Source organism: Trachinotus anak, unplaced genomic scaffold, assembly GCF_046630095.1.
Source record: "Trachinotus anak isolate AG129_WGS33_773 ecotype Australia unplaced genomic scaffold, CSIRO_AGI_Tana_v1 ptg000025l, whole genome shotgun sequence".
Classification (NCBI taxonomy): Eukaryota; Metazoa; Chordata; class Actinopteri; order Carangiformes; family Carangidae; genus Trachinotus; species Trachinotus anak.
The window spans coordinates 3,525,078-3,549,669 of NW_027273876.1; the positions used below are offsets into that span (position 1 = coordinate 3,525,078).

The window sequence follows — 24,592 nt, forward strand, 5'->3', positions numbered from 1 at the left end:
TCGTGCTTTCATGTCATGAACGAGGCCTTCGTCAACAATCGTTTTGTTTTTCATGGTTTTAACTTTGTTTTGCGTCAGTAGTTAAACTTGGCATGTGAATGGTTGTGTATTTTCAGCCTAAACTATCAGATCATTTCTGTCAGTCACTGACCTACGAAAAGTTGTACATATGTTGTTTTATCCACGGCTTGATTATTGTCACGCACCTTATTCAGGGATCAGCCAGGCCTCCATCCACCGTCTTTATGCTGCTGCTCGTCTTATTTCTGGAGAAAACAGGTGCAATCACATTACTCTGCTGCTTCCTGTTAGATTTCTGATTGATTTTTAAATTTTACTGCTGAGTTTTAAAGCTTAAGAAAGGCTTTACTGACATGATATGAGCCCAACAGACAACTGAGACGTGCAGATGGAGCCTGCTGGTCGCCCCGAGGTCAGCGTCTGTGACTCAGAGGGACTGAGCGTTTGCTCCCTATCTCTCTGGAGCTCTCTCCCAGATGAAATCACTCACTCATTAACTCTTTTAAATCTCTTCTTAAAACACATCTCTTTGTCTTAGATGTGTGTTTTATTTATATAGTTTAATCCCTGATTATTGTTTTTACATGTTTTATTGCATCTCTTCACTTATTGTCAGACCCTTTCCATAATGTTGATATATGACACGTGTCTGCGTCTTTGGCTTCACTTTGATTGTTTTATTTTTCTGTGAAGGAATTTGTAACTTTGTCAAGAAAACGATGAAGCATTAGAGCTGAAACAAAACTAACCTGCAGCTGTTTTGATGAAGGATTCGTTGTTCGAAGCAAAACTGTCACAAAACAATTCTGTTGTTTCAGTTTCTCAAATGTGAAGATTTGGCTCATTACAGACACTAAATGCTGCATGTGTGATGGAAGCTGCTGTTTAGGGCTCTGTCACTTTATTTATTACAAATCGACCTCTGTGTAGTTTTAACTTTGTATATATTCATATATAATAGTCACAATTGGACAGGAAATATAGGGACGTATGGGAAGGGACATAAATATACACACACATACATATATATATATATATATATATATATGTATGTTCACTGACTGTGGTGCAGCTCCTCTCTGTCCCTCTGCATCACAGCATCAGTTAAGTGCTGTACAGTTAAGATGCAGCAGCAGCCTTGATATTTTATAGACTCATGACCTCTACATTTACCCCGTAATCCCCCACCCCCACCCCCAAACACACATGTTCCACCCAGCAACAGCACCACACCATCTCTCTCTGTCAGGCCAATTATGATTGGCCTCCCAACACACCCTCCTCCCTCCTCAGCCTCCTCTTTTTTCCATTCTCCCATCCCTCCTTCTTCCATCTCCTTCCTTCCCTTCATTCCCTGCCTGCTTTCTTCATTTCCCACCTACCATTAACCCCCCCCCCCCCCATTTAACGCCTTTTTCATCCAGTTTCTCATTCTGCGTCCCACCCCTTCCAAATTAGCTTCCCCTGTCCCTTCACCTCCCTTTACTCCACCATACTTTAATCTCCCTCACATCACCCATTCATTACACCTCCATCTCTTTGTTGTTCCACCTCTCGCTGCTTTCTCCCCACATCCTTCCACTTCATCCATTCATTTCTGCTTCTTTATCCTGTGACATGTAACATCCAGAGTGAATCAACTCTGCTGACCTGGGGCTGTTGCTCAAAGATGCACTTTGATCTGAGAAAACAGTAAAACGTCTGCGTCAGATGAAACACGAAGTCTTTCAGAAACTATTACAGTTTGACTGTAAATGGATCAATTTATGTTTTCAGAAGCCTGAAGGGGCCTCAGATTCATTCAGTCATACAGTTATATCTTATTTTGAAAATGGGAAATTAGTATTAGGGCAAATGTCTAAATTCATTAGTTGCACTTATTGCACTCATTTCAACCCATAAAAGAAATTAAAAAAAACACTTTCTACTCCACTTGAACACCAGTAGAAATAATGAAATACGCTGGGATATTTTACAGGAAACTACAAAAAAAATTACAAGAGGTTGCATTAAGATTTAAAAAGCTCTTTTCTTAGGTTGCACAACAACAGTGTTGGCAGATTACATTTTTCCACTTTCTGAGGTAGATACGGTCACTCATTTTTCGGGCCTTAGGCTCCGTCCACACTACTATGTTTTGGTTTTAAAATGCATCTCTTTTGCTACGTTTACTCCTGATGTCCACACTACTCCTGAGTTTTCAAGCCCCTAACACAGAGCGCTGTGGAAACGCTGTTGGCTCCACTTTAGTTTGAAGACGGTCGCTCCCTGATTGGGTCTCATCAGAGAGTAACATGAGTAATGAATTATAAGAGTTACTGACCTTGTCATCTTTGCTACCAGCTGTTGTGCAGTTAAATCCAGAATTTTACGCTACAACTGTCTTTGCTGTTCCTTGTTAGTAGTATTTTGTGCAACTAGCCAGCTGCAGAGTGGACAGTCTGCTTCGTGTTTACCCCAGCTCGTGCACGCTCAGTGTGAATGTATTTATATGTTTTCAGGTGTTGGAGATCGTTTACAGTCGTCTGGACAGAGATAGTTTTAGTTTTAAAACAAACGTTAAAATGAAGATGCAGCAGCAGGGTATGCATTATTTTTCTGATGAGAGTCTTATGTGTTGTTACATATGTTATGTGTTCGTGTAGCAGTCTGTGAAGGTTGTGCACAGCGGATGGTTAAAGGTTCACTAGTTTTACTCACTTCAAACTAAGACTTGCGTCACCCTGAAGACTAACAGGCCGGGTTCATTCTGCAGATTCAAACCTGCCTCTGAATGGAAAACAGTGACGTGTCAGTGGCTGAGAACAGATGAACCTTTGATTGATGCATTGATTGGCTTTAATGAACACAATTGGAGGTGTAGCCACTTGACAGTGAGCGGCCTTCCTTCAGTAATGAGCAACTAATTGAGGCTGCCTGTCTTGCTCCACTGTTGTGACTCACTGCGGTCCGGCTTATTGATTTACGTAATGTGTTTTTAAGCCAACTCCTTTCAGAGAGTCGTTCTGAAAGAGGCCAGAGACACAGCTGATCAGTGAGGAAGGCTCACCTCAGTGATTTCACAGTATAGAGGGAAGAACAATGACACTGACACACACACATACACTTGTTTAACCCTCCTGCTGTGTGGCTATTATGGCTCTGCAGTGTGTGTCAGCCTCCACCATCTGTGAAGCAACTACAGTGTCCCCCAGAGACAGAGGCCCTCGCTCTGTACATTTCCGGTTCTGTTTCATGTCCTGCTGATCTCTTAAACAGGGAGGTGTGGAGGTGAGGAGTGTGTCCTTTTTGTTCAACCCAGGCCAGAGCAGCTTGAACCAGTGGCTGTTATTGATAACCATCATTCACTCCTTCTCCTAAGGGAATAAGAGGAAGAATGTGCCTCCAGATGCCACGTGGACAAACCTGCATGTCGTCGTCTACTCCATCTTCTGTTCTCCTCAGGAGTGCTGCAAGGAATTATGGGCTCTTGGAGCAGGACGTTGGTCTTGGCCAAGCCTAATGGCCACAGCCAGTATTGTAGGATCATGTGATGAGTATGGGCGCAAAAAGACACAATTATTACACCCCAAAATGACTCTTATATAATCAGAATGAAATCCATGAGGTCTGATCAAATCAGAAAAGCAGAAAATTATTTAATTTTATCATATCAACGTGCCTGCCCTCAGCCAGCTCGTTCTGAAAGGCTTTTTTTGTTACGTGTGCACCGTGAGCATCTTCATGTGTTAATTTAATCTGGAGTTAATTCAGTCCTCTCAAAAGACCGGTGAAGCTTTATTTTTGGCTCCAGGGAAATAGGAAAATATTTTCTACGTAACAAAAAAACGATAAAAATCTCACGCAGTCTAATTCCTGAATTTGTTGACGAGGTCTAATTCATGGTGTATTCTTAGTAAAACAAGACTCTTTTCAATAAAGGCGCTACAAGGTCAAGATACCAAATGCTGTTTACTCCACTTGAACACAATAAAATAATAACATTTCCAGAGACATTTTTACGAGACAAATTCAGTCATGAGTGTCATAATAATTGCAACAACAGACAACAGTGTTTGCAAATGATGTTTTGCTCCTGTAGTCAGATGTCAACAAGTGTCACTGCATGTGTTTAGTTTAGCGGGAGGACAGGAGTTTTTCATTCATACAGACAGAGATAGAAAAATACAACGTGAGAAATAATAGACAAAAGGTTTTTTTTATGTTAGTGTTTATTTCCTGATATTAAAGTAAACTTTCTCTATTTTTTACATGATAGTACCTTTTATCTCCCGCTCTATATTAAAGATAGTAATTTAAGATTACACAGTTGACTCCTTTTATACATCTCTGATTCATGGATACCAGGTTCACAAAGTCAGTTTACTAGTCAGGTTCTACACATTCTGTGCAAACAGCTGTATAAAGTCGTCTGTGTCTGTGAATGAGCTCAGTCAAGTCTGACAAATTGCTGTTAACTGTGTGAGCCTCTAAGTGAAAGCCTGTGCTGCAAAAAGAGTTTGAAAGACACAGGCAGGGAGGGATCCTGCCACTGCATGATACCTGCATTATTATGGGAAAGGAGCTTCACCCATACTGGGGATAGAAAGTCAGAGTATTTCTCTCAACTTTATGGAAGTGCAATAAAAATCACTGGAATGTGTCTTTAAATGCAGCAAAAAGATCTTTCTCTGACTAAACAGCACACAACGGAGCCCACTGGTTGAAATAGTAGGTTTTGGGCATTTTCCTTCTATAACAATTTAGCTGTTCAGTATCAATCTCAAAGTGATCGTAGAATGTGGGGGTGTGTGAGGTGGTTATCTACTGTCAGTGTGTTCCCTGCACTAGATTCAGATCTGCAAAAGAACATATTGTAGCTAATTAAAAACATAACCCCAGAAAAAAAAGCTAATGTCAGTTTAAGTCTGCACTTTATTCTGAATGTTTTCACCACTTTATCTCGTCGTATAAACTGGGAGCTGATCTGAATCTACTGCAGGTAACACACTGACTATAGATAAGTGCCTCTCACAACCCTGCGTCAAATAACCCGAACTATCACTTTAAGTCTGTGTCTGTGAGGAGCGGAGCAGATAAAAACACTGACAGTGTGAGCAGCTGCTTCATATTCGTTTTCAGCAGCTGCTGAATCACTTTTTTTTAAAAAGCTCCAGTATTTGTTTTCAGCAAAAAAACCAAAGGACTGGGAAATAAATGTATAAAATATTAATAATTTCACACTGGAGGATCAGAAAGATCATTTTATTCAAGACACTTCAGGGGCCCTTGGGGGCCTCTGTTCCTGCAGCACTGCAGCATCCCTGATCTCGCTTACTGTGCATAAAGAAACAGAAACACTAGCTTAGCATATTAACACGGAGAGGCGCTTTTAGCTTGTGTTCACTCTTCATGTATGATCAAACTTCAGATGGAGCCTCGTGGGAGTTTTGGAGACTGGTTCTCAGACTAGTTGTAAAGATAAAAGGCAGATGTGTGTAGTTCTGCAGTGTGTTGGTACAGGAGGAGGAGGGCAGCTCCCCTGTTTGAGGGTGTGATGGGGTTGGGGTCAGGGGTCAGACAAGTTGGTTAACGGTGTAACACACTGCCCACTTTTCAACAGCTAATGATCTCTCTTCTTCATTGGTCTCGTGCAGAGGCCTGGAGCAGGACTGATGCTCAGCCGCTGCACAGAACGCTTTGATGCGCTTTGGCAGCTTCACCTCCGACCTCCACTTCTCTATGTTTACTGAAGACGGGTCCCCCTCTTCTTCCTCCCTTTCATTGTTTCTTTCTTTCCCCCTACAAACACATTTTAATCGATACCATTTATTTTTTGCTGCCAGTGCATTTTCACCCCGTTTTTTTTTTTTTTCTTTTTTTTTTTTAAATGACCTACTTAGTAATCTCTCCTGTTGTGAGTGCAGCTCTTTGTCTGTAGCAGGAAGAAAAGTTAACAGCTGAATGTGCAATGAGACAAAGACAAGTAAAAAAAAAAAAAAAAAGACATAAAAGGAGACATCCATACCTGGACTTGCTGTACTTTCACAGCTCAGTAATTACTTCAACCAAAAGGCTGCCTTATTATATTTGATGCAATAACAGGATAGACAGAATATTGGCTGTATTTGATCTGGTCTTTCTTCAACTCTAAACATTTTACTCTCTGTATTTTGCAGTTGTCTTGTCAAGCACAGCAACACTGACTAAGATGCCTTTTGTCCACCTGGAAGTGACAAAGACATGAAGCTGCACAATGAATCAAAATATCAAAATCGCAATATGGCAGAGTTTAATATCCAAATTGCAAGAGCTGCATTTTTTTTAAAGGTAAAATGTGAAACAACATACCTTTATACATGTAATATAAATGCATACTGATGCTACAGCCTACAGATCATATTCTGCAGATATGCAGGAACATTTTTTCCCTGAAAATGAAATGGAGAAATCACCGTTCCTGCTAAAATTGTGGCTCATGGCAAAAACTGAAAACTGTCACGATATTCACTATATATATATATATATATATATATATATATATATATATATATATATATATATATATATATATATATATATATTTTTTTTTTTTTTTTTTTTTTTTTTTTTTTTTTTTCCCCCATTCAGCCCTGATGCAAATTATTTTGGAGAAAGGCAGAAGAGCGTGAAAAGTTAGAAAAAATATGTTGTAATTTCGAAGAACTGCAGAAATGATCTGACCTTTACCCCTGATTCACTGATATAATGTTAATCTGTCCTCTTTTTAATACTAAAGCATCTGTATCACACTGCAGCTCCAGTGCCTCCACCACACAGACCTCACAGCCTGCTCCAATTTTTTATTAGTGAAATAATGTGACACAAGATAATAAAAAAAAGAAGACAAATGATGACATAAATGATAAATAAGATAAACTTATTGGACAAACACACAGACAATAACATAAAGCAGTTACAGTGATGTATGTGATGACATGATGGGAGTCAGGATATCAGATTAGATTAAGTAGTGGTGTATGTGTGTTTGCCTGAGAGGCAGTGACATGTATCCGTGTCTACTGATACTGATACAGTGTGGTTAGTGTGTGAGGGAGCAAAGGAAAAAGTCATAGTGTTAATGTTATATATGGTGTAACCACACTATCATAATAATAATAATCATAATAATAATCATAATAATAATCATCATAATAATAAGTCTTCAGTTCAGTTGTGAGAGCCTCCATTTCCTCCATTAGTCATACACTACATCTGCAGCTGTAGTACAAGCAAAACTTGCAGACAAGGCCGCTCCACTTCCCTCCATCCATCCAGACTGGTGAAGCCGCCTCCTGTCACACTTCTCTATTTCTGATCCTCTCCCAGGAAAAAAAGAGCGATTCCACCTTTCAGGATTATTTACAAGTCTGGTGCGTGTGTGTGTGTGTGTGTGTGTGTGTGTGTGTGTGTGTGCGTGCGTGCGTGCGTGCGTGCGTGCGTGCGTGCGTGCGTGCGTGCGTGCGTGCGTGTGCGTGCGTGTGCGTGTGCGCGCAGCTACATGCTCTGTGTGTGCATCTTCACCGTTTCCACACGGGATCACGTGAGATGTGCGATGCAGCCATGTGAGACAGAGGAAGAGTGTGACAGTGAGAGGAAGAGATGCCATGTCAGGTCTGGTGTGAAATGCAAATCCATGTAGTTGAGTGGGCGGCTGCTGCTGCTCGGGAGGAGGGAAACAGAGATGTGGATAGGTGAAACATGAACATTTTGTCTCTGAGTCGAAAAAGAAAAAGAAAAATTAAGTAAGATATGAGCCTGTCAAAGGGGAAATCTAAACTTAACCTTCTCTAGTCTAATACCTGAACATCCTGCAGCCATTATCCACATTATCAAATCCAACTGCTGCTCAGATTATTGTTCTGATCTGAGTTCATTGAAGCTGGAGGTGTCTGAAAAAGCAAAGTGAATAGAGCCTCACATCAGCCAAAATCCATTCTGTTCTACATGAATTTAACAGACAGCTGATTATTTTAACCCTCATACAACAAACAGTTGCCTTGAGCTCACAAGTCACAAACATAATGTGAAGGTGAAGTAAGAAATTAAATGTGAATAGAAACCATCCATAACACAATACATTTGCATAACTATGATTAAAGTTAGGATGAAAAATGGCTGATCATTGGTCTATTAATCTCACCTCGGGGCCTGAGAGAAAAGATACATTTCTTGTAATAAACAGAATAATTTTATTCAATGCTTTCAAGTCATCATCACAAAACAGCTTACAAATAATATTTAAATGAGATATGAGACAGAAAAAACATAAAACAGCCAATCATATGTGAACACATAAGTATCTGCCTATGGGGCTTCTTTAAGGATGGGTTGGACCTGCTGTCTGTGAGTGATGGGGACATGGATGCCACCATGTTTAGTTCCCTAACCCTAACCCCAACCCTAAAACCAAGTCTTAATCCTCAAAAAGTCCTTTAAAGGTGTGTTAGACAGTGAGGACCGACCAAAATGTGTTTGGAAAATACTTTTTTGGTCTTCACTATGTAGCAAGTACATAAAACCTTTACAAAGTGCTGTACATGTGAAAGGCAACAAGATGCAACGTAAAAATCTTATAAATGCATCCAAACCAGTGCAAATCCAGATAATAAGCATAAAGTGTTGCTGTGACGTCTGGAGAAAAGCCTCAGCTCATCATCAGCATGGTTCTGTCTGTCTGTCTGCAGTGTGTGCCTCCCCTGTCCTGCCCCCATGGTGCCTGACCTTCACACACACACACACACACAGCACATGCATGTGCATACTGCTCACTCCCTGCATTTTCTCTCTTGATCTCAACATGGTCTCACAAACTGAAATATTGATGTGAGGAGGCTGTAGTGGGGGTTTTTTTTGGAGGTGGGGGGGTTAAATAAGAAGAAAGTGGCATCACTTGGTCTGTGTGTGTGTGTGTGTGTGTGTGAGGAGGAGATCAGTGCTGAGTCTCTGACAGCTCCACCCTATGTGTTGACCTCCTGCTTCCCTCTGCACCAGGCTGCTGTTGTGTTTCAGTGCACACACATGTTTTTCTGTGTTTCTGTGTTTCTGTCGTATCCGTCTCTCTTCCTTCACTTTTTATTTTCCCGCATCCTGAATCTGAACTTCCCTGGTGTCACATTTTCCGAGCTCAGTCACTGTCTTCACTTCCCACTGGTGCAGATCTGCCTCCTACATTTGTCTCCCTGCCAATTGATTAAAACTGGATGATGCCAAGAATAGAAACATTTCAAATTATCAGACAGAGAAATTTCAACACTGAAGAGCAAAACATATTAAATTCATGATTACATGTCTCCTTCTCTCTTTAGTAACAGCTCAGTGACTTAAGCATCTCAGTGTTTAAGCTCCTCCGCTCGCTGCTGTAATTTTTTATTTTAATTATTATTATAAAATGGCTCTGTCATCATTAGAACTGAGGGAAGATCCAACTTTGATCACCTCCTCAAAGTCCTGTGTCCTTACAGCAAGTCAGCTCCTCTCCTCTCTTCTCCACCTGCAGCGCTCATATATTTTTCAGCAGCAGAGCTTGGGGGAGAGCCAGTACACTATTAGAGGAGATGAGTCAGAAGTGGGACAGGATGGCTTCACAGACTGGAGGTAATCCTGGCTCCTCCACCCAAAAATAGCCCAGATCGACCTCTCCCATTCCTCCTTTCATACCTTTCAGCACCCCCTTCTTTTTTTTACTTTTTGCATATTCTCTATTTAAACACCACACTCAAAGTCTTCCCTGAGCCCCAAAGAGTTTGGCCTCAACTTTTACCTCCACCATCTTCCTCCTCTTCCTCTTCTGCCAAATAAAGAGGAGGTACTTTTGGGAGCAAGTGAGCTCAGACTCACATGGCATGAAGGGCAAAAACACACAAAGGGAGGGAGGGGGGGGTTGTTAGGGAAAGGGAAAGAATTGATTTTCCAGTCGGAGAGGCCATCCAGTGAAGGACTAAGTCTGCCCTCGGGGCTGTGGCTGGCTCGGGCCGGGTCCTGATTGGAAAGGTCGGCTGGTGACCTTAAGACTCAACTGATCATGTTTTTCTGGTCAGAGATGAAGTGTTCTGTCGGAGTTTATTGGAACGAGAGAGTGTTTATTCAGAGGCAACGTTTGGCACTGATGCAAGAGAAAGGTGTCAAAGGCCTGTTTCTGTACCCAGTGGAAGCTTTGTAAGTGTGTGTGTGTGTGTGTGTGTGTGTGTGTGTGTGTGTGTGTGTGTGTGTGTGTGTGTGCGTGTGCGTGTGCGTGTGCGTGCGTGTTTGTGTGTGTGCGCCTAACCCTGTTTGCCCTTCACAAGCAGCGCAGTGCAGCGCAGCATCCCCTGTGGCATTTTCACTGAGATGGAGAAGTAGCGGGATCAGAGATGGACAGAGAAAGAGACATATCACAACACACACAAACACACACACACAGTACCATTGGCTGGCTGGCAGCCATGACAGATGGGGGAGTTCAGTTCCCAGGGGTTGCCATGGAAACCAGCATCAGCGCTACCCCGAGCTTCTCCCCGCTCCGCCTAAGCCGTGATAGAGAGCTGCACTCGCTCTGCAGAGGAGTGCGGCGTGGGCAGCAGAAGCCTCGCGCTCCTTGTTTCTGACTTGTTGTTGTTGTTGCGCAACAAGTCAGTGTTGACGGGCTCGCCACTCATTTCCCAAGTTTAGGTTTGAGGGACGCAGATTTGCCGGCTTTTGTGCACATCCAGCAGTAATTGCAGATAATGGATTTGTTTACAGACGTCAGGCAGCCGGCGTCGGTAACTGTGCCAGAGAGAAAGTGTGTCACGACAAGCACTTGACTGAGCAGAGAGGGATGCACGTGCATTTATCACGCTTTGAGCTTCCTGTCACCACCCCTCCCCTCTGATTATCACGCAGTCATCTTCCCGTCCCTCCTCCCGTTTAGATTATGTTACATTTCCCTCTCTGTGAAAAGCAGCCTCACAATTTATGACTTTTTCTTCTCACTCTTTGGTTCCCGTCATCGATCCTGTTTAAGAGCAAACGAAGCAAAGCGCCCGTTCACTCAGGAAAGGCCTAACTAGATGTGACAGGCACTAAAAGCCAATCCGCCATATGGATCATTGCTACAACCGCACTCCTGATTCCTTCTCTTTGATTCATCCTCATCGAACATGTGCAGGCACACACTCTCTCTCTGCTGTGTGAGAGGATTTTTTTAACACATGCAGCACCATAATCCTGCACATGCACTATGATTCTCTCCCACACACACACTCCTATACACTCTGACCTACACTGTGATGCTCTGCTCATCCTCATGCATCATACTCTTCATCATACTCAACTATCCTGTCCATTTAAAGGAATAGTCCCACATTTGCTTTCTTGCTGAGACGATGATGAGATGATTGATTCCCTTTTTCAAGCTCGCATGATAAATACAAAGCTACAGCCTTTAGCCAGTTAGCTTAGCTTAGCTTAGCTTCCCATATAGCAGAATGAAACTTCTGGTCCAATATATACTTGCATCCTCGGCCCAATTCCGGCCCATATACTTCCACATCTGGCTGATAATGACTGACAGCTGGAAAATGTTCTCTCTGTCCACCAGAATCGTGCCGTATATGGGCCAAGTATGGGCCAGATTTATTTTGCTACCTGGGTTAGCACAAAGACAGCTAGCCTCTGTCAACAGCTCTTGCCCAGGGGATCATGAGTGGGCTGTGTGTTTACAGCCTAACAACACCAACGCTTTGGAGAGTCTTCTCCACTGATCACAGAATGTCAATGAGAGTAATCAGAGGTAAATCATTCATTAATATAAGTTTATAAATGTAATAATTTTATAGCATTTTCTCAGATATTTGGAACAAACAAAGCTCTGCACAGCCACCGTGCACCTACACAGGTGTTTCCACTGATGCTGCCTGATTAGACCTGCTCTGAAGACTGTGTAGGTGTAGTGTTTGACTGACGCCTCCCTCGCCTTCCTGTTGCTGTTGCTGCAGTTTGAGCTATTATCATTAGATGTGCTCCAAACCCCATTGTGCTGGCTGTGTTAGAAACAATACAGACTGCACTCAATTGAATCTTTGAAAATTCTTCTGCATTTACACACATGCTTGTGTTTCCTCTCACACACTGTCTTAATTTCTCTCTTCCACAGATTTTTATTGTCATTCATGAGCCAAATTATTCTCTTATACAGTATCATTCATTCTCACCATATTCCTGCAAAGGATATAATGAGCAAGTTTAATTTATGGGCCTGAGCAGTGGTGTGAGTCTGTGTGTGTGGGAGTGTTTACAGTGCAGCAGTGTGTGTGAGGTGAGGAATAATGTGAGATTATGATGCTGTGTATGAGAGTGAGTATGATTTATGACCCACACAGCCTCCCATTCTCACACACACACACACACACACACACACACACAGGTCACTAATGGATCTGCATATATTATTCCTGTGAATCAAGCTATGGCTGAATGTGATGTGAATCCACTGAAGTGAGCTGCCTGTATGTTAAGACAGTAATCAGTGTAAATGTAAATAAACCTAGACGATGCCATTAATGTTCGTTACGCCAGGTAGATTCAGTAAAAGTGTCTCATGGTTTCTTCTTCTATGCTTTGTGTCCTCTCTGCAGCGAGAAGAGGAAGCTGCAGGTGAACATCGCGAGTCCCATCCAGTGCAGCATGAGCGGGAGGAAGTGCACGGTCATCGTCGAGCCCAAGATCAACCAGTCACATCCGGACTTCACCAAGAGCCGATCTGGTTACATCCTGGCTGTTCCTGGCAACTAAACTGGGCCGAGCGCAGGAAGAAAAAACAGTGACAGCTGATTTCAAACCAGGCCAGGATGATGATGATGATTCACTTCTCGTGGTTTTTTTTTTTTTTTTTTTTTTGCAGAACTGCTGATAATGTGACATTGTTGATAGCAGCTCTGTAGGAGGATTGGGATAATTGAATCCTCACATTGCCAAATTTGACCTGTTTTGTAGATTTCTATGCAATGCTACAATGAAAAGGAAATGCACAATACGCCTACATGCAAAATGTTATTAGCTAAACAGGTTTAAAAAAAATATGCACTACAAGATAATCCACCAAAGTGGTGTTTTTTTTCTTTCTTTTTAAAATCCAAATTTCAAATGATTTGCTTTGTGCAATATTTAGTTTATTATTGTGAGTGAAGGTGAGAGGAGATTATGCGGCAACTGTTCGCAGAACCACTGATGTTGCATAATAGGGAAAAAAAATAAAATCCAAAAGCTTTGCAGGAATTTCTAATCCCTGCAGCTCCCTGTGTGGGAGCCAGATCAGAAGTGAAACCCTGAAAAATGAAGTAAGATGATATTTATGTATGACTCTGATACTTTGATTATCTGCTTTGAAATAGAGGAAAACACTAGTCGTGGATATATTCTAAGGAATACTAATGTTAATGAACATTAATCAAAGACTTACCCATGTGGGTGGCAGATGAAAGGAGCTGCAGTCCATTATTATGATGTTTACAATCATACAGGAACAGAACATGTGATTCAGTGGTTCTGATGCATAAACTCCAAAAGTTCATTGTTACTCTGTTTGTCACAGGATGTGTTGAGCATGTCCTGAACTTTGCAGCGCTCAAATCTATTAATTTAAATCCTGCATCTTATACTCTCTACACTTATCCTGCTTGTGTATTAAAGTTAGAATATACTCTATCTGAGCAGCATAAGACCATAAATATGTGTATGCACAGCACCTATACTGCATTTAATGTACAGGGGGTTGTCATAACGATTACTGAGTCATACTGTAGACAATAACCAAAGCAATACTTTTTTTCCAAGAGGTTTTTTTTTAGTTCACATTCTCATAAAATGTAAGATAAATGCTTCAGCTTAGCAGCAGAGTGTTGCTGGCCAGTACTGTATAATCCCACGTGAACTCCAGCCCCTGAACATTGTCTCATTTGCTGTCTTTATGTTAAGTGAATAACCTAATGACCTGTAGTGGTCCTTAGTCCTTAGGAAGAGTTTTCCACTTGACAAATATCCCCTTCATCAGAGGGTGAGAGTGTGTGTGTGTGTGTGTGTGTGTGTGTGTTTTGATTAGCTCTTTTCGCCCTCCTCCTCTTGGCTCAGGAGACGGAGGGCCTGGCCAGTGGCCACGGTGACGGCGTGGAGACAGAGGGGTGTGAAGTCTGTGATCAGACTGCTGTCCTACTTTACTTTACCTCCCTGTCTCATGATGGGAATGACTTCCTCGTACGAGCACCAGGCTGTCAGGAGCCTTGGTTCTGGTCTGATCTTCAGACTTTTCACTCTGGTTTCCCTCTGTTAAGTGTCAGAACGTTACAATATGATCTCTGTCCGACCATTGAGATGAAGATGTCTGGTTTGTGCTGTGTGTTTGATATTAACATAACATCCACAGATTGAGAACAGAGTGCACGGAGAGCAGATCTGTTATGTAATTATGTTTTTGTTGAGGCTAAATGTTTAACGCTTGACTTTGGAAACAGCAGACACTGCATTGAGTATCTGTTCTGGAGCTGTCGGTTGTTTTACATGAGCTTCATCATGATGTTCAAATTCCTGTTTCTCCAAATGTTTTAAAGACCTGGTCACAGCAAAGTGAACGCAGCCATATCCATCCACTTTATATGAATTGTGTGTTTCTAGCAGCCTGGCTCAGTGAGCTAACTGCTAACATGTTTGCCTGCTGGAGAACGTGAGATTTAAAATATAAGATTTAGCACTAATTAGTTTTGATGGTTGTCGGAGGCATTTTGTTCTAGTCTACATCATTTCATTCAGTAAATGAAGGGAAAAAGCTCTCCGAGCTAGCAAGCTTGCTAATTGTGAGTTAGAGAACAAGCTGTCAGTTAATAAGCTCATTAGCTCAGGGGATAATATGCTCACAGAGTTTATTCAAAAGGCTGATTTCCACCATGGACCTTTCATAACTGTCAGCAAACCATTTGTCCTTTGGAGGTTGAATAAAATGGTGCAGCACAGCTGAAAGGCCACCGTAGTTTCTACATTTTGGACTCTGGCTCATTCCCTCAAAGGTCAGCGCTGTCACGGCGGTTTGCACCTGGAAAACGGAAACCACTGACACAGAAATGAATTGACTTTGATTGTCACACCTCTGAAGGCTTAGAGTCTTGTAAAGCTCAGAACATCTGACAACTTGAACATGTACTGTTTTCTTCTCAAATAAGCAAACTCCATCTGCTGATGAGGATCATGATTCGTGATTGAAAGCTCCAGAACAGCTGCTAAATGGAACTTAGATCTGTTTTCCAGGTCAGGGGTGAACTTTGAAGCTCAGCTTTAAGCCGACATAGACGAAAAGCACTAAAATAATTTTACCATCTGCGCTTTCAGGACAACATCTGCGAATGATGTGATGTGAAATGGTCGAAAGCTGAAGAAAGACAAATTAATTAGCTTCTTTACAGAACTTCCTCATCGCTGAATAAGAAACTGACACTTAGATTTTGATTTGATGAGTTTGTTATCTTGATCGAGGTCGTCATGGTGACCAGTCCTCAGGATGAGAGACCCAGCACTGTGTCACCTCTCTCCCCACAGAGTTGTTCTCATTCTTGTCTCTGTGTGAAGAACACTGACTGTGGGCGGAGGATCCACTGCCCAAGGTTATGAATCGACGCTTCCTGGGTGTCTGGCCTAGTTGAGGAGATGGGGGGGGGGCGCTCTTGTCGACTTCACTTCCATAGGAAGGAAAACTCGTTAGCTGTCACTTTAGCCACAGTAGCACAGCGGCCCTTTAATTGTGCCTGAGTGTTGTGTGAACAAGTCGTTTATCTTAATTAGTTTGCCCCTGTCCTCCGAAGAAGCAAATCTCCAGTCCACCTCGCAGCTCTGAGGCGGGTGACCTCGTCCTGCTGCGTGATAAGGCGCAGGAAGCAGTTGTTTGGGGAAATCGGTGCATTCATAGTGTGGATTAAGGAAGTGACATTGGGAGTGTTAATAGACAGTTTTCAATGCAGCTTAGGTGCAGTGGCTGCCTGTGATGAGTGTGTGTGTGTGTGTGTGTGTGTGTGTGTGTGGGGACTATAACGCTGCAGCTCTCCTGCCCCCTCAGCGTGGTAATCTCCCACAGGGCTCTCCCTCTCCTCCTCTCTGCTCGGCTATTCACCGCTTATCATTAGGATGGACTCCGTGTCACTTCTCACTTCAGCGCTCCTCTCTTCGCTTTCTCAAGGCGAAGCGGGGTTGGTGAACAAAGCCTCGCTTGGCCTCCTCTCCTTCTCTCCTCCCCCTGCTTTCTTTTTCCTCCCTCCCTCCCTCCCTCCTTCTCCACCTCCCTTCCCCTGTCAAATCACTTGGCTCCTCGCCCAGCCGGGCTGACTGTACCATCCTGCAGGGCAGTGAAGGTTTTCCTGTTTTTGTTTTTATGTTTAGTTTTTCAGCCGTCCTGTGCCCAGGAGGCGTGGAAATGGAGAGGGAAAGTACACCAGCAGCAAGACATGTCTAACAATAAGAGGACCACACAACAGAGAAGAAATAAGACAAAGCTGAGCATATTAACCAGAAGTGGATCTAAAACCTAATTAAAGATAAGGATGGTGTCATATCTCAAATTCCATAAAGCAACAATGTTGTAGTTGACCTCCTCGACCTGTGTGTGGCTCCACTGGTTTAGACAGATCTGTGAAAACAGGTCACAAGTATATAGTTATATTTTTTAACAAGTGAAGGCAGTTTTCTAAAATAGCTGGGCACTACAGTTGTTAGTCAACGTTGCTCACACAGAAAGAAATTAGTGCATTTGTTGGGGACTATTTTCAGCAGCGTACTGATACACATTTGTGAGTATTTACACCAACAGGACAGTGTATGTGGGACTGAGTTAAAATAAATTACATCTAATCTGTACCAGGCTTTGGATACTTGGTACAAGGCTCAGTTTATCGTTGGTGGTTTTGTTGACTTTAAGATAAATATAGAGCATCACCAGACTTGTGCTTTAGTCTGCTCTCTCCTGATATTGATTTTCAGCTTTAACGCAGGTGTAAAAATCACAGGCTTGACCTAATCACCCCTTTATCAACGGGCATGAAGGAATGTGAACTATGAATGTTAACAGCAGGTGACTTGTGCCATTGTGTTCTTCCCTTCACTGTTGTCTATGTTGAGAGCTGAACATGTCCATTCCTCCAGTTTTCTTTGTTGTCCCGTCCACATTAGCCAAAGGGTAACAAATTCCATTTTCTATAATTTATTCTGTGGCTTTAAGCGAAATCTGTATGTATGCACCACTCATTCAGTATGTGCCTAATTTTATATTAAGTTTATATTTTGCATATTTGTGTAATATGTCACTATAACATACCATAAATATACTGTAATATCCAGACCATGTCTAAAGGGAACTGTTGTATTAGTATTTTGTGCAAATGTATTCTGTATAAATGCAGATGATGCATTATGATGTTGCATAATGAAAAGAAAATTTCATTAATCACCTTATTAATAAATTTGTTTGCTTCAGTATCTGTAAGCTTGTGTGTGTGTGTTTTGGTTGTTGGAGACTGATGTTGTGTTGACTCGGATGTTTCCTGAGGACAGCCGCGCACTCTCTAATGTGTGATGTGGTAATGTGCGGGTTGAGCTCACGTTAATCCACCCACTAACAGCTGTTTTCACCGGGTGACGTCGAGATGGCTAAAACCCCTGCAGTCGGCATGACAACGCCGCTTCCCACTGCCACTGTGTCAGCCATGGCCAGCTACGTCAGCAGGGGGTTATAATCCACTGGCTGATGGATGAGTGAGAGGGATGACCTTTTTTTTTCACAAGGGCAGTGACTAAGTAAGACTGCACGGACTGACCTGCTGGTTAAATAAATGGGAATTAATGGACAGAGTGATATGCAGGGAGTGGACTGACCCAGACTAATCCATGTGGGAGGCCTTTTAGTACATGTGCAGTTACACCACTGACTCCCAACCAGCGCCACATGGACATGGGAAGATTTGACCGACATGATGATTTTATTTTTAAAATAATCATCACATTTGTGTTTAGAGGGAAAATGAAGGCAGACATAAGATGACAGATCATGTGAGGGAGGTCATTACATGTATATCACAATGACCAATTCCAGATTTGGTGACAGCTGACGGACAGGAAAGGCGGGGTGGGAGCAGAAGCCTGAAAGCAAACAGTTACTGGATGCTCCATATTTACAACCTATTACAGTTATTTGGGGAGTTATTTTTGTGCACATTGACCTACTTTTTATTTCAACCTAGAAACAACAATTTATTCTGGGTTGTGATTTTCAACATTTTGGACATGTGGAATAAAGGACATGGAGATCTAACTGCCAAGCTTTACAACATTGTTCAGAATATTTATAGTAAAATCCATTGGTTTTGATCCAGGGGTTGCAAGTTTAATTCCCAGAATTAAATTTGCCACCAGATGAGACTGAGGTTGCACTGGGCAGCTTATTGGTGTGAACGTGTGCAACTAAAAACACGCCAAACATCTTGTGTTTGCAAAAGACCTGAGGCAAAAAAAACAACAAAAAAAACAAGCAACAGCCTTGAACGATCAGTGCATTTTATTTTTCCATCACAGTACAAAAATAAATTAAAATAAGCAGAAACTAACTGAAAAAGTTTCAATTACAGCAACAGCTTTTTTGTCTTTTTCAAAAAAAAAAAAAAGATTTTTTATTGAACAGCATCGACACCCCTCCCTCACCCCACCGACGGAGAACCAAGTCCAAGTACCAGTGTGGTTGGTGTTTGCTCCTTGTCCATAAGAAAACAACATGTCACACATTCGTCTGTACAAATAAAACGCCGCCTTTCGCACTCACACACACTCACACACACGCACACACACATGCAGCCACTGAATGCCTCTCTTTTTGAAGTTTTTAACCACCGTTTCATTTTTTTTTTTATCTACAAAGTACGCAACAAGATACAGAAAAAGAATTTTGACAGAAATCTTTAACTATCACTTGAGTCTTTTTTCATATTTTATCAGCTTTTGAAAGTATTTTCTCAAACAACTACTCAATGATGCAAAGTGGAGAAAGAAAAATGGCACATTTCAAGTGAATTGCGGGGGTGTTTGTGGGGGGGGGCAGGTGGACAGAGAGTAAGATTCTGTGGTCTCGGTTTGAGGCCCTTCACCACAACGTCCTGCTTGTTTTCTGCTAGAGCCGAAGCCCATCCAAAGTGTGTGTCCCCCTGTTGTGCAGCCACAGTCACACAGCAGAGGAGCCCACAGGTTGTGACCATCAGAGCTGTTTCATTTCTCCCTGATTCCCTCAAACGCAGCAGCAGCAGCTCAGAGACCTTTCGTTCTCCAGGAACAACTTTAAAACATGACAGAAGCCTTTTGCTTTAAACAGATTTTCATAACACTGCAAAGGAAAGAAGTGCGCACGTTTGTGTTTTTATGTCAAGTTGAGACGTGAGAACCAGTGAATACATTTCTCTAACATTTCTGGGTGGAAATACTGAAGCTTCTCCAGTGATTGCAGTCGTTAAAGTGGCTGAGTACCAACAGTGGAGCACCTTCTCTCCTATGGGAATAAAAAGCTACATAGGCCTGTCTCAGTGGTTCTGCTCACTTCCTGCTTTGGTTGCCATGGTGTTCCCATTGCACCCTTTTCTTCTCTGATTGAAAATATTGAAAACGTGATTTTCTCCTCATCTCCTCCTCTAACCGAATGTTTGCCTCATTCACACAGAGCTGATGCTGATGGATGATCCTCGAAGGTAACCTGTGCTTTTCTGCAGTGATGGTGAACAGGTGTCATTGAAATCATTTTACTCCACTGGAAAAAAAATGTGTGTGCTTTCTCTCTCTGATATGTGCTGGCTCCTCATGCAGGACAAAAAAAAAAAAAGGCGTTTTCAGGGCAGTGTCTTGAGTAAAAGGTCAATGATGTGTTGCTCTGTCAAGGTGTCCTTGGTGATGTCACTTTGGTGATGGTCAGATTTAACGATGGTTTTGATCTAAGAGCTTTTGAATTCGATAATCACTGATAAATCCCTGTGACATTAATTTGCATAAACCAGATCAATCTTCATTCCCACCAAAGATAAGCACTTTCTAGACCAGCCACTCCCCCATCCGTCCCTTTGGAAAGTCTCCCGCAGTGATCTTTCTTCTACATTAAATGTGCCTAAATAATAAATACATAAATGGCAATAAATTAGGTGTCAGTAAGTAGTTATTAGTAGATGAAAATCCACCCCATTCTCTGACCTGTGGGATTTCCATCAAAGATATGGCACTGTTTTTAACATTTTCTATGCTGAATCATAAGCACAAAATCAAACATCATTCCAAAAGTGGTTGCAACACAACCTATCGACAAAAAGTACAAAAAGAATTTCCCTGGTAAACAAATAGCCTATTTTAGCAAGCATAGCTAAATAAACTAGTGTCACTTTGTTCACAGCATTCTCTAATGCAGATGCAGTTGGTTTATAAATCAAGTAAAAAGAAGAAAATTGCTCCTGCTCCTCCCAGAAATTCTGTAAAATTGCATGGCACACGTGCAAAACATTACATTTCTAAGTAAAAAAAGAAAAAAAAAATCAAAGAAAACTTGTTTCAGAAAAGCAATAAATAAGCCTCCATAGGTTTAAGCCTCTGGGGAGTAAAACAGCCATTAACTTGTTGTATTTTTTTTTCTAGATGAAAATAAAGTAGGTCTGTCTGAACACACACAGCATGACCACGCAACGTTGGCTACACGTCCTCTGGTTTGTTGTCTTTTTTTATCAAAAGTCCCACAATGCAATGTTTGCTTATTGTCCATCCAGTCGCCCCCGCTGCTGTTGCAGAGCTGCAAACAGAAACCCACTAAAATATGGATCCAGCATCGACGGCCCCTGCTGTTCTCTCCTCAGATGGCCAGATATGCATTGCAGCAAAAGAAAAGAGTGTCCATCGTATCCACATGAATGTTGGGGACATGGGTGTTGGTATTCCAAAAGAGCCAGGATTTGCAGCCGGGGCAGGCAGGGGTGGGGGTGGGGGGGTTGCCTGCTCATCCTCGATGCATGAAGAAAGCCAGTCAGGCGATGGCCCTCACCCTCCTGCAGCAGGCAGTGCACATCACAACAGTCAGAAGGTCACTGGTAGGCTGCCGAGGCCTCAGTCCTGTCCACATTCACTGCTGTAGATGTATGCTTCCTTTTCTAATGTTTTTTTTTTGGTTTTTTTTTTTGTCTTTTAGTCATTTTGTCAGTTTTTTTTTTTAGATTTTCAATATTTCATATAGATATATATCTGTATGTTAGCAAAGGATTTACTCAAGTCTGGCATTTTTTTTGTTTATGTACCACTGCCTTCGCCCTCAGGGTTTGAAAGCCCATCCTTTGCTCCTGTGAACGGCAGGAAACCTGCTCTCCTGCCCCATTTTTTCGGTGACCATTGCAGCTGTTATCCCTCAAACACAACACAAACATCAGTCAAAGACCCACACCTGCCTCCAGAGCTGAGGACTCAGTCATCAGTCTCACTAAAGTTGTTATAAATCTCAAATCTCTCCACACTGGCCCAATCTCACAGCAGTTTTGACAATAATAAATAAATAAATAGAATCACAACGAAGCTTTCAAACTTGTCAAAATGCCAGACTGGAGTATGCTCCCCCTCCCCTGACCCCTCTGCTCCCGCCCCCCATGCAGCATCCCCTCACCGGTCCAGGCCGATGAGCAGGCGGCTCCTCTCCTCCTCCTTCTGGCTCTCGTTCTTCAGGTCCGCGAACACCTGAGTGAAGTAGTGCGGGTCGGAGTTGATCTGCAGCATCTTTGCGCTCATCAGGTTGATGATGGACAGGCAGCGGTCCCAGAAGGTCTCCTTGGAGCTCTCCACCAGGAAGGGCTTGAGCGGGTAGGAGATCTCGTTGCCCATGTAGGAGTAAGACAGGTAGAGGCAGGTGAGCAGCACGGCCTGCAGCTCGTGCTCCGTGGCCACCTCGGAGGAGACCACGTCGCGGCACAGCATGTAGACGAAGACCACGTTGGCGGGGGTGATGAAGCCCTGGTCCTGCCAGCCCTGCAGCAGCAGGGAGCGGTCCACGCTGCGCAGCCACAGCACCGGGTCGGTGGGGGACAGGTGTTTGAGCCGGTAGCAGCGCCGGCACAGGAACTCCCCCAGGCAGCGCAGCAGCTCGCTGGTGGAGGCCTGGACGATCACTCTCTTCGGGGTCCCGGGGGCCACATTGGAGCTGGTCAGGGGGGCCTTCTTGACGGACGACGCTGTGTTGTTGGAGCTCTTGGTGAGAGCCGGGCTGCTCTGGTCCTGGGTGAAGGTGGACAGGTTGGCGCAGGACTGCGACTTCTTCAGGTTCTCGTTGTTCAGGTGCGTGACGGTGTTCTGGTAGGCGGCGTTGGGCTGCACCTTCTTGGAGCCCTTCTTCTTGGCGGACACCGCGACGATCCGCTTCCACGGCAGCACGTTGATGAGCGAGTGGCGCTTCAGGTTCTTGTCTTTGGCGTTCTTGCTGTTCTGCACGGCCGTGTAGTGGCCCACGGTGGCCGGCCCATCCTCAAAGAGAGCCGCCTTCCGGTAGCTAGGTGACAGGGACAGCACGGTTCCCATGGTGACTGCGGGGGGGCGTCCAGGGGCTTCAGCCGCACTGGGTCAGAGGAGCGTCTGCCAGGGGAGATCCTGGGGGGCTCAGAGCGCCGGTGCTTCTGGGGGCTACAGGCTGCCGCTGGGCATCTGAAGCCTGCAGGGAGATGGTCCTCTGAGGGGACAACGACTGGAACAGGCTCTGCTCTGCTTCAGCGCTTTGTCTGCGTCTCCAGATGGTCACTGCTGGAGACAGGAAGGACCAACAATCAGACAAATAACTGGTGCAGGGAGACCTCGCTTTAAATGGCCCATGTTAACAAGCAAAAAAAAAAAAGCTGATCTGATATTACATCTATGATTATTCAGATAACATCACAGCTCAGCTCAGTGGTTTATACCTCGGGCTTATAGCAGCACTGGTTTGCCTCAGTGAGCGGTGGAATGGTTCAGCCTATAGCTGATACTAACTCATTCAGTATGGAGTGTAGATTCCCCCCCCCCCCCCCCCCCCTTCTGCACATGTAGGCTACTGAACAAGCAATCATCCTGATACTGGAGCCTCTAGTGTGAACGATCGCATCAGCTATTCAGAGGAATGCTTCTCCACATCTGACTGCGGATGGCTCCTGTTTGTTGAATTCATCAGCATTTAATAACGAGAGGTCCGTGTTTCATGGGCAATGGCCGACAGGTCGCACTGAGCCACCCCCGCACTAAAATGGAGACTGGAACGTAAACACCACGATAACAGGTGAAGGTCGCGGCGGGTGTGTTGCAGGACTCCGCAGATTAAAAGCACAAAGCCAAGGTCGTCTCATGCCATTCACCTCCGTTAACATCATCTTTTTTTTTTTTTTATCTGCACCACATGTCCCCCCTCCTCGCTGCAGCCTGTGCATGTGAACGACTTCGCTCACTTGCGCAGGATCCCAGCTGCTCCATCCCTCATTCCATCACCCTGCTCTCGGTCTGATGATTAACTGCTCAGTCGTGGAGGAGATTCCAAAACAGCAGCTTTTCATGTGACTTCACTGGAGCGAAATTAAAGGATTTATTGCCCCCCCCCCCCCCCCCTCCTGTGACGGTGTGGAGTTGTGTACATCGGGTGCTCTCCATGGTGCTGAAACTGAGCATCTGCGTCGAAATGAAAATGTTGGCCATAATAGGCGGTGGCCTAGAATAAATGAAAGAAAACCCTCATCTTTTCCCTGTGTATCATCTCACAACATGCTGGCTGAATGTGGTTGTTTACAGCTTCACAGCCCGATTCCCTTCACCTACTGCCATATCCCCCCCGCCTGGATGTAGCTGCGCATCACCTGTTTTCAGATAGAATGAATCCATGAATCTGTGCGTACTAAAGCGCAACACTCTCAGTTCCCAAATGAAAAGAAACTCACCAGATCTCCAGCCTAATGAGGGAACAGTTTCGCTGTAGAGATGATGCTCCGCGTCCCGAGCCTGTTTTTTCCTTATAATACGCGATTAAAACATGAAACCATCTCGGAGAATATAGATGCAACAAAGAAAATAATCCGAGCCGAGGCAAGAAGCGGAAAAGCAAGCGGTGGATGAACACGCCTGGTGTCTGCGGTGCGCAGACGAGGGCAGGCAGCTGTGGAATGGATGCTCAGATGAGGATGTGCTCCTGGTCCTCCCTGGCCGTGAGATGCGGATGCTGCGAGGCTGATGTTGTGTTGTGTCACTGGCGGTGTGAGGACGGCTGACGCAAAGGCGGTGGTGGGGCGCCGCTGTGCGCTCCGTGCGCGGTGCTGTCTCTGCGGGGAAAGCTCCGCCTACAGCCGCACACAGCAGGCGGCCATTCAAACCGAACCCACTGAACTCCACGGATGTTTTTCTTCGTCACATCGTCAGCACCAACATGCATTCTTCTCCAAGCGCATATAAGGTGACAATTGGTGTCCATGGACGACCCTATATAGACTGTCCTGTTTTATCGCTGTTTAGGCAGTAATCTCAATCCGTTTAGAATAGTCCACCAGTGGAGGGTTGCACA

At 43.8% G+C, this 24,592-nt stretch overlaps 3 protein-coding genes across 5 annotated transcripts in view; 1 reads left to right on the forward strand and 2 right to left on the reverse strand.

Annotated features, from left to right (window-relative positions):
• The window catches only part of cdk5rap3 (CDK5 regulatory subunit associated protein 3), a 288,850-nt gene extending 276,101 nt beyond the window's left edge, over window positions 1-12,749 (reverse strand). Inside the window, exon 1 of the mRNA XM_071463089.1 lies at window positions 12,736-12,749. Coding sequence (XP_071319190.1) covers window positions 12,736-12,738 — 3 coding nt within the window. The 5' untranslated portion in view covers window positions 12,739-12,749. The remainder of the gene's footprint in view (window positions 1-12,735) is intronic.
• myo1d (myosin 1D) overlaps window positions 1-17,515 on the forward strand; it is a 114,146-nt gene extending 96,631 nt beyond the window's left edge. For both annotated transcript variants that reach the window (XM_071463075.1, XM_071463076.1), the window contains one exon: window positions 12,636-17,515. In XM_071463075.1, the coding sequence (XP_071319176.1) occupies window positions 12,636-12,792 (157 nt within the window). In that variant the 3' untranslated portion in view covers window positions 12,793-17,515. The remainder of the gene's footprint in view (window positions 1-12,635) is intronic.
• A 1,046-nt stretch (window positions 17,516-18,561) lies between these two features.
• On the reverse strand, window positions 18,562-24,391 carry cdk5r1b (cyclin dependent kinase 5, regulatory subunit 1b (p35)). Of its 2 annotated transcripts, none has more exons than XM_071463117.1 (2): window positions 23,976-24,391; window positions 18,562-22,782 (listed from the first exon to the last, which is right to left on the reverse strand). In XM_071463117.1, exon 2 carries the CDS (start codon window positions 22,597-22,599, stop codon window positions 21,691-21,693), a length of 909 nt encoding a protein of 302 aa, XP_071319218.1. In that variant the 5' UTR covers window positions 22,600-22,782; window positions 23,976-24,391; the 3' UTR covers window positions 18,562-21,690. The 2 variants fall into 2 exon arrangements, with proteins under 2 accessions (XP_071319218.1, XP_071319217.1); XM_071463116.1 differs by having other exon boundaries at window positions 18,562-22,818.
• Between the last annotated feature and the right edge of the window lie 201 nt (window positions 24,392-24,592).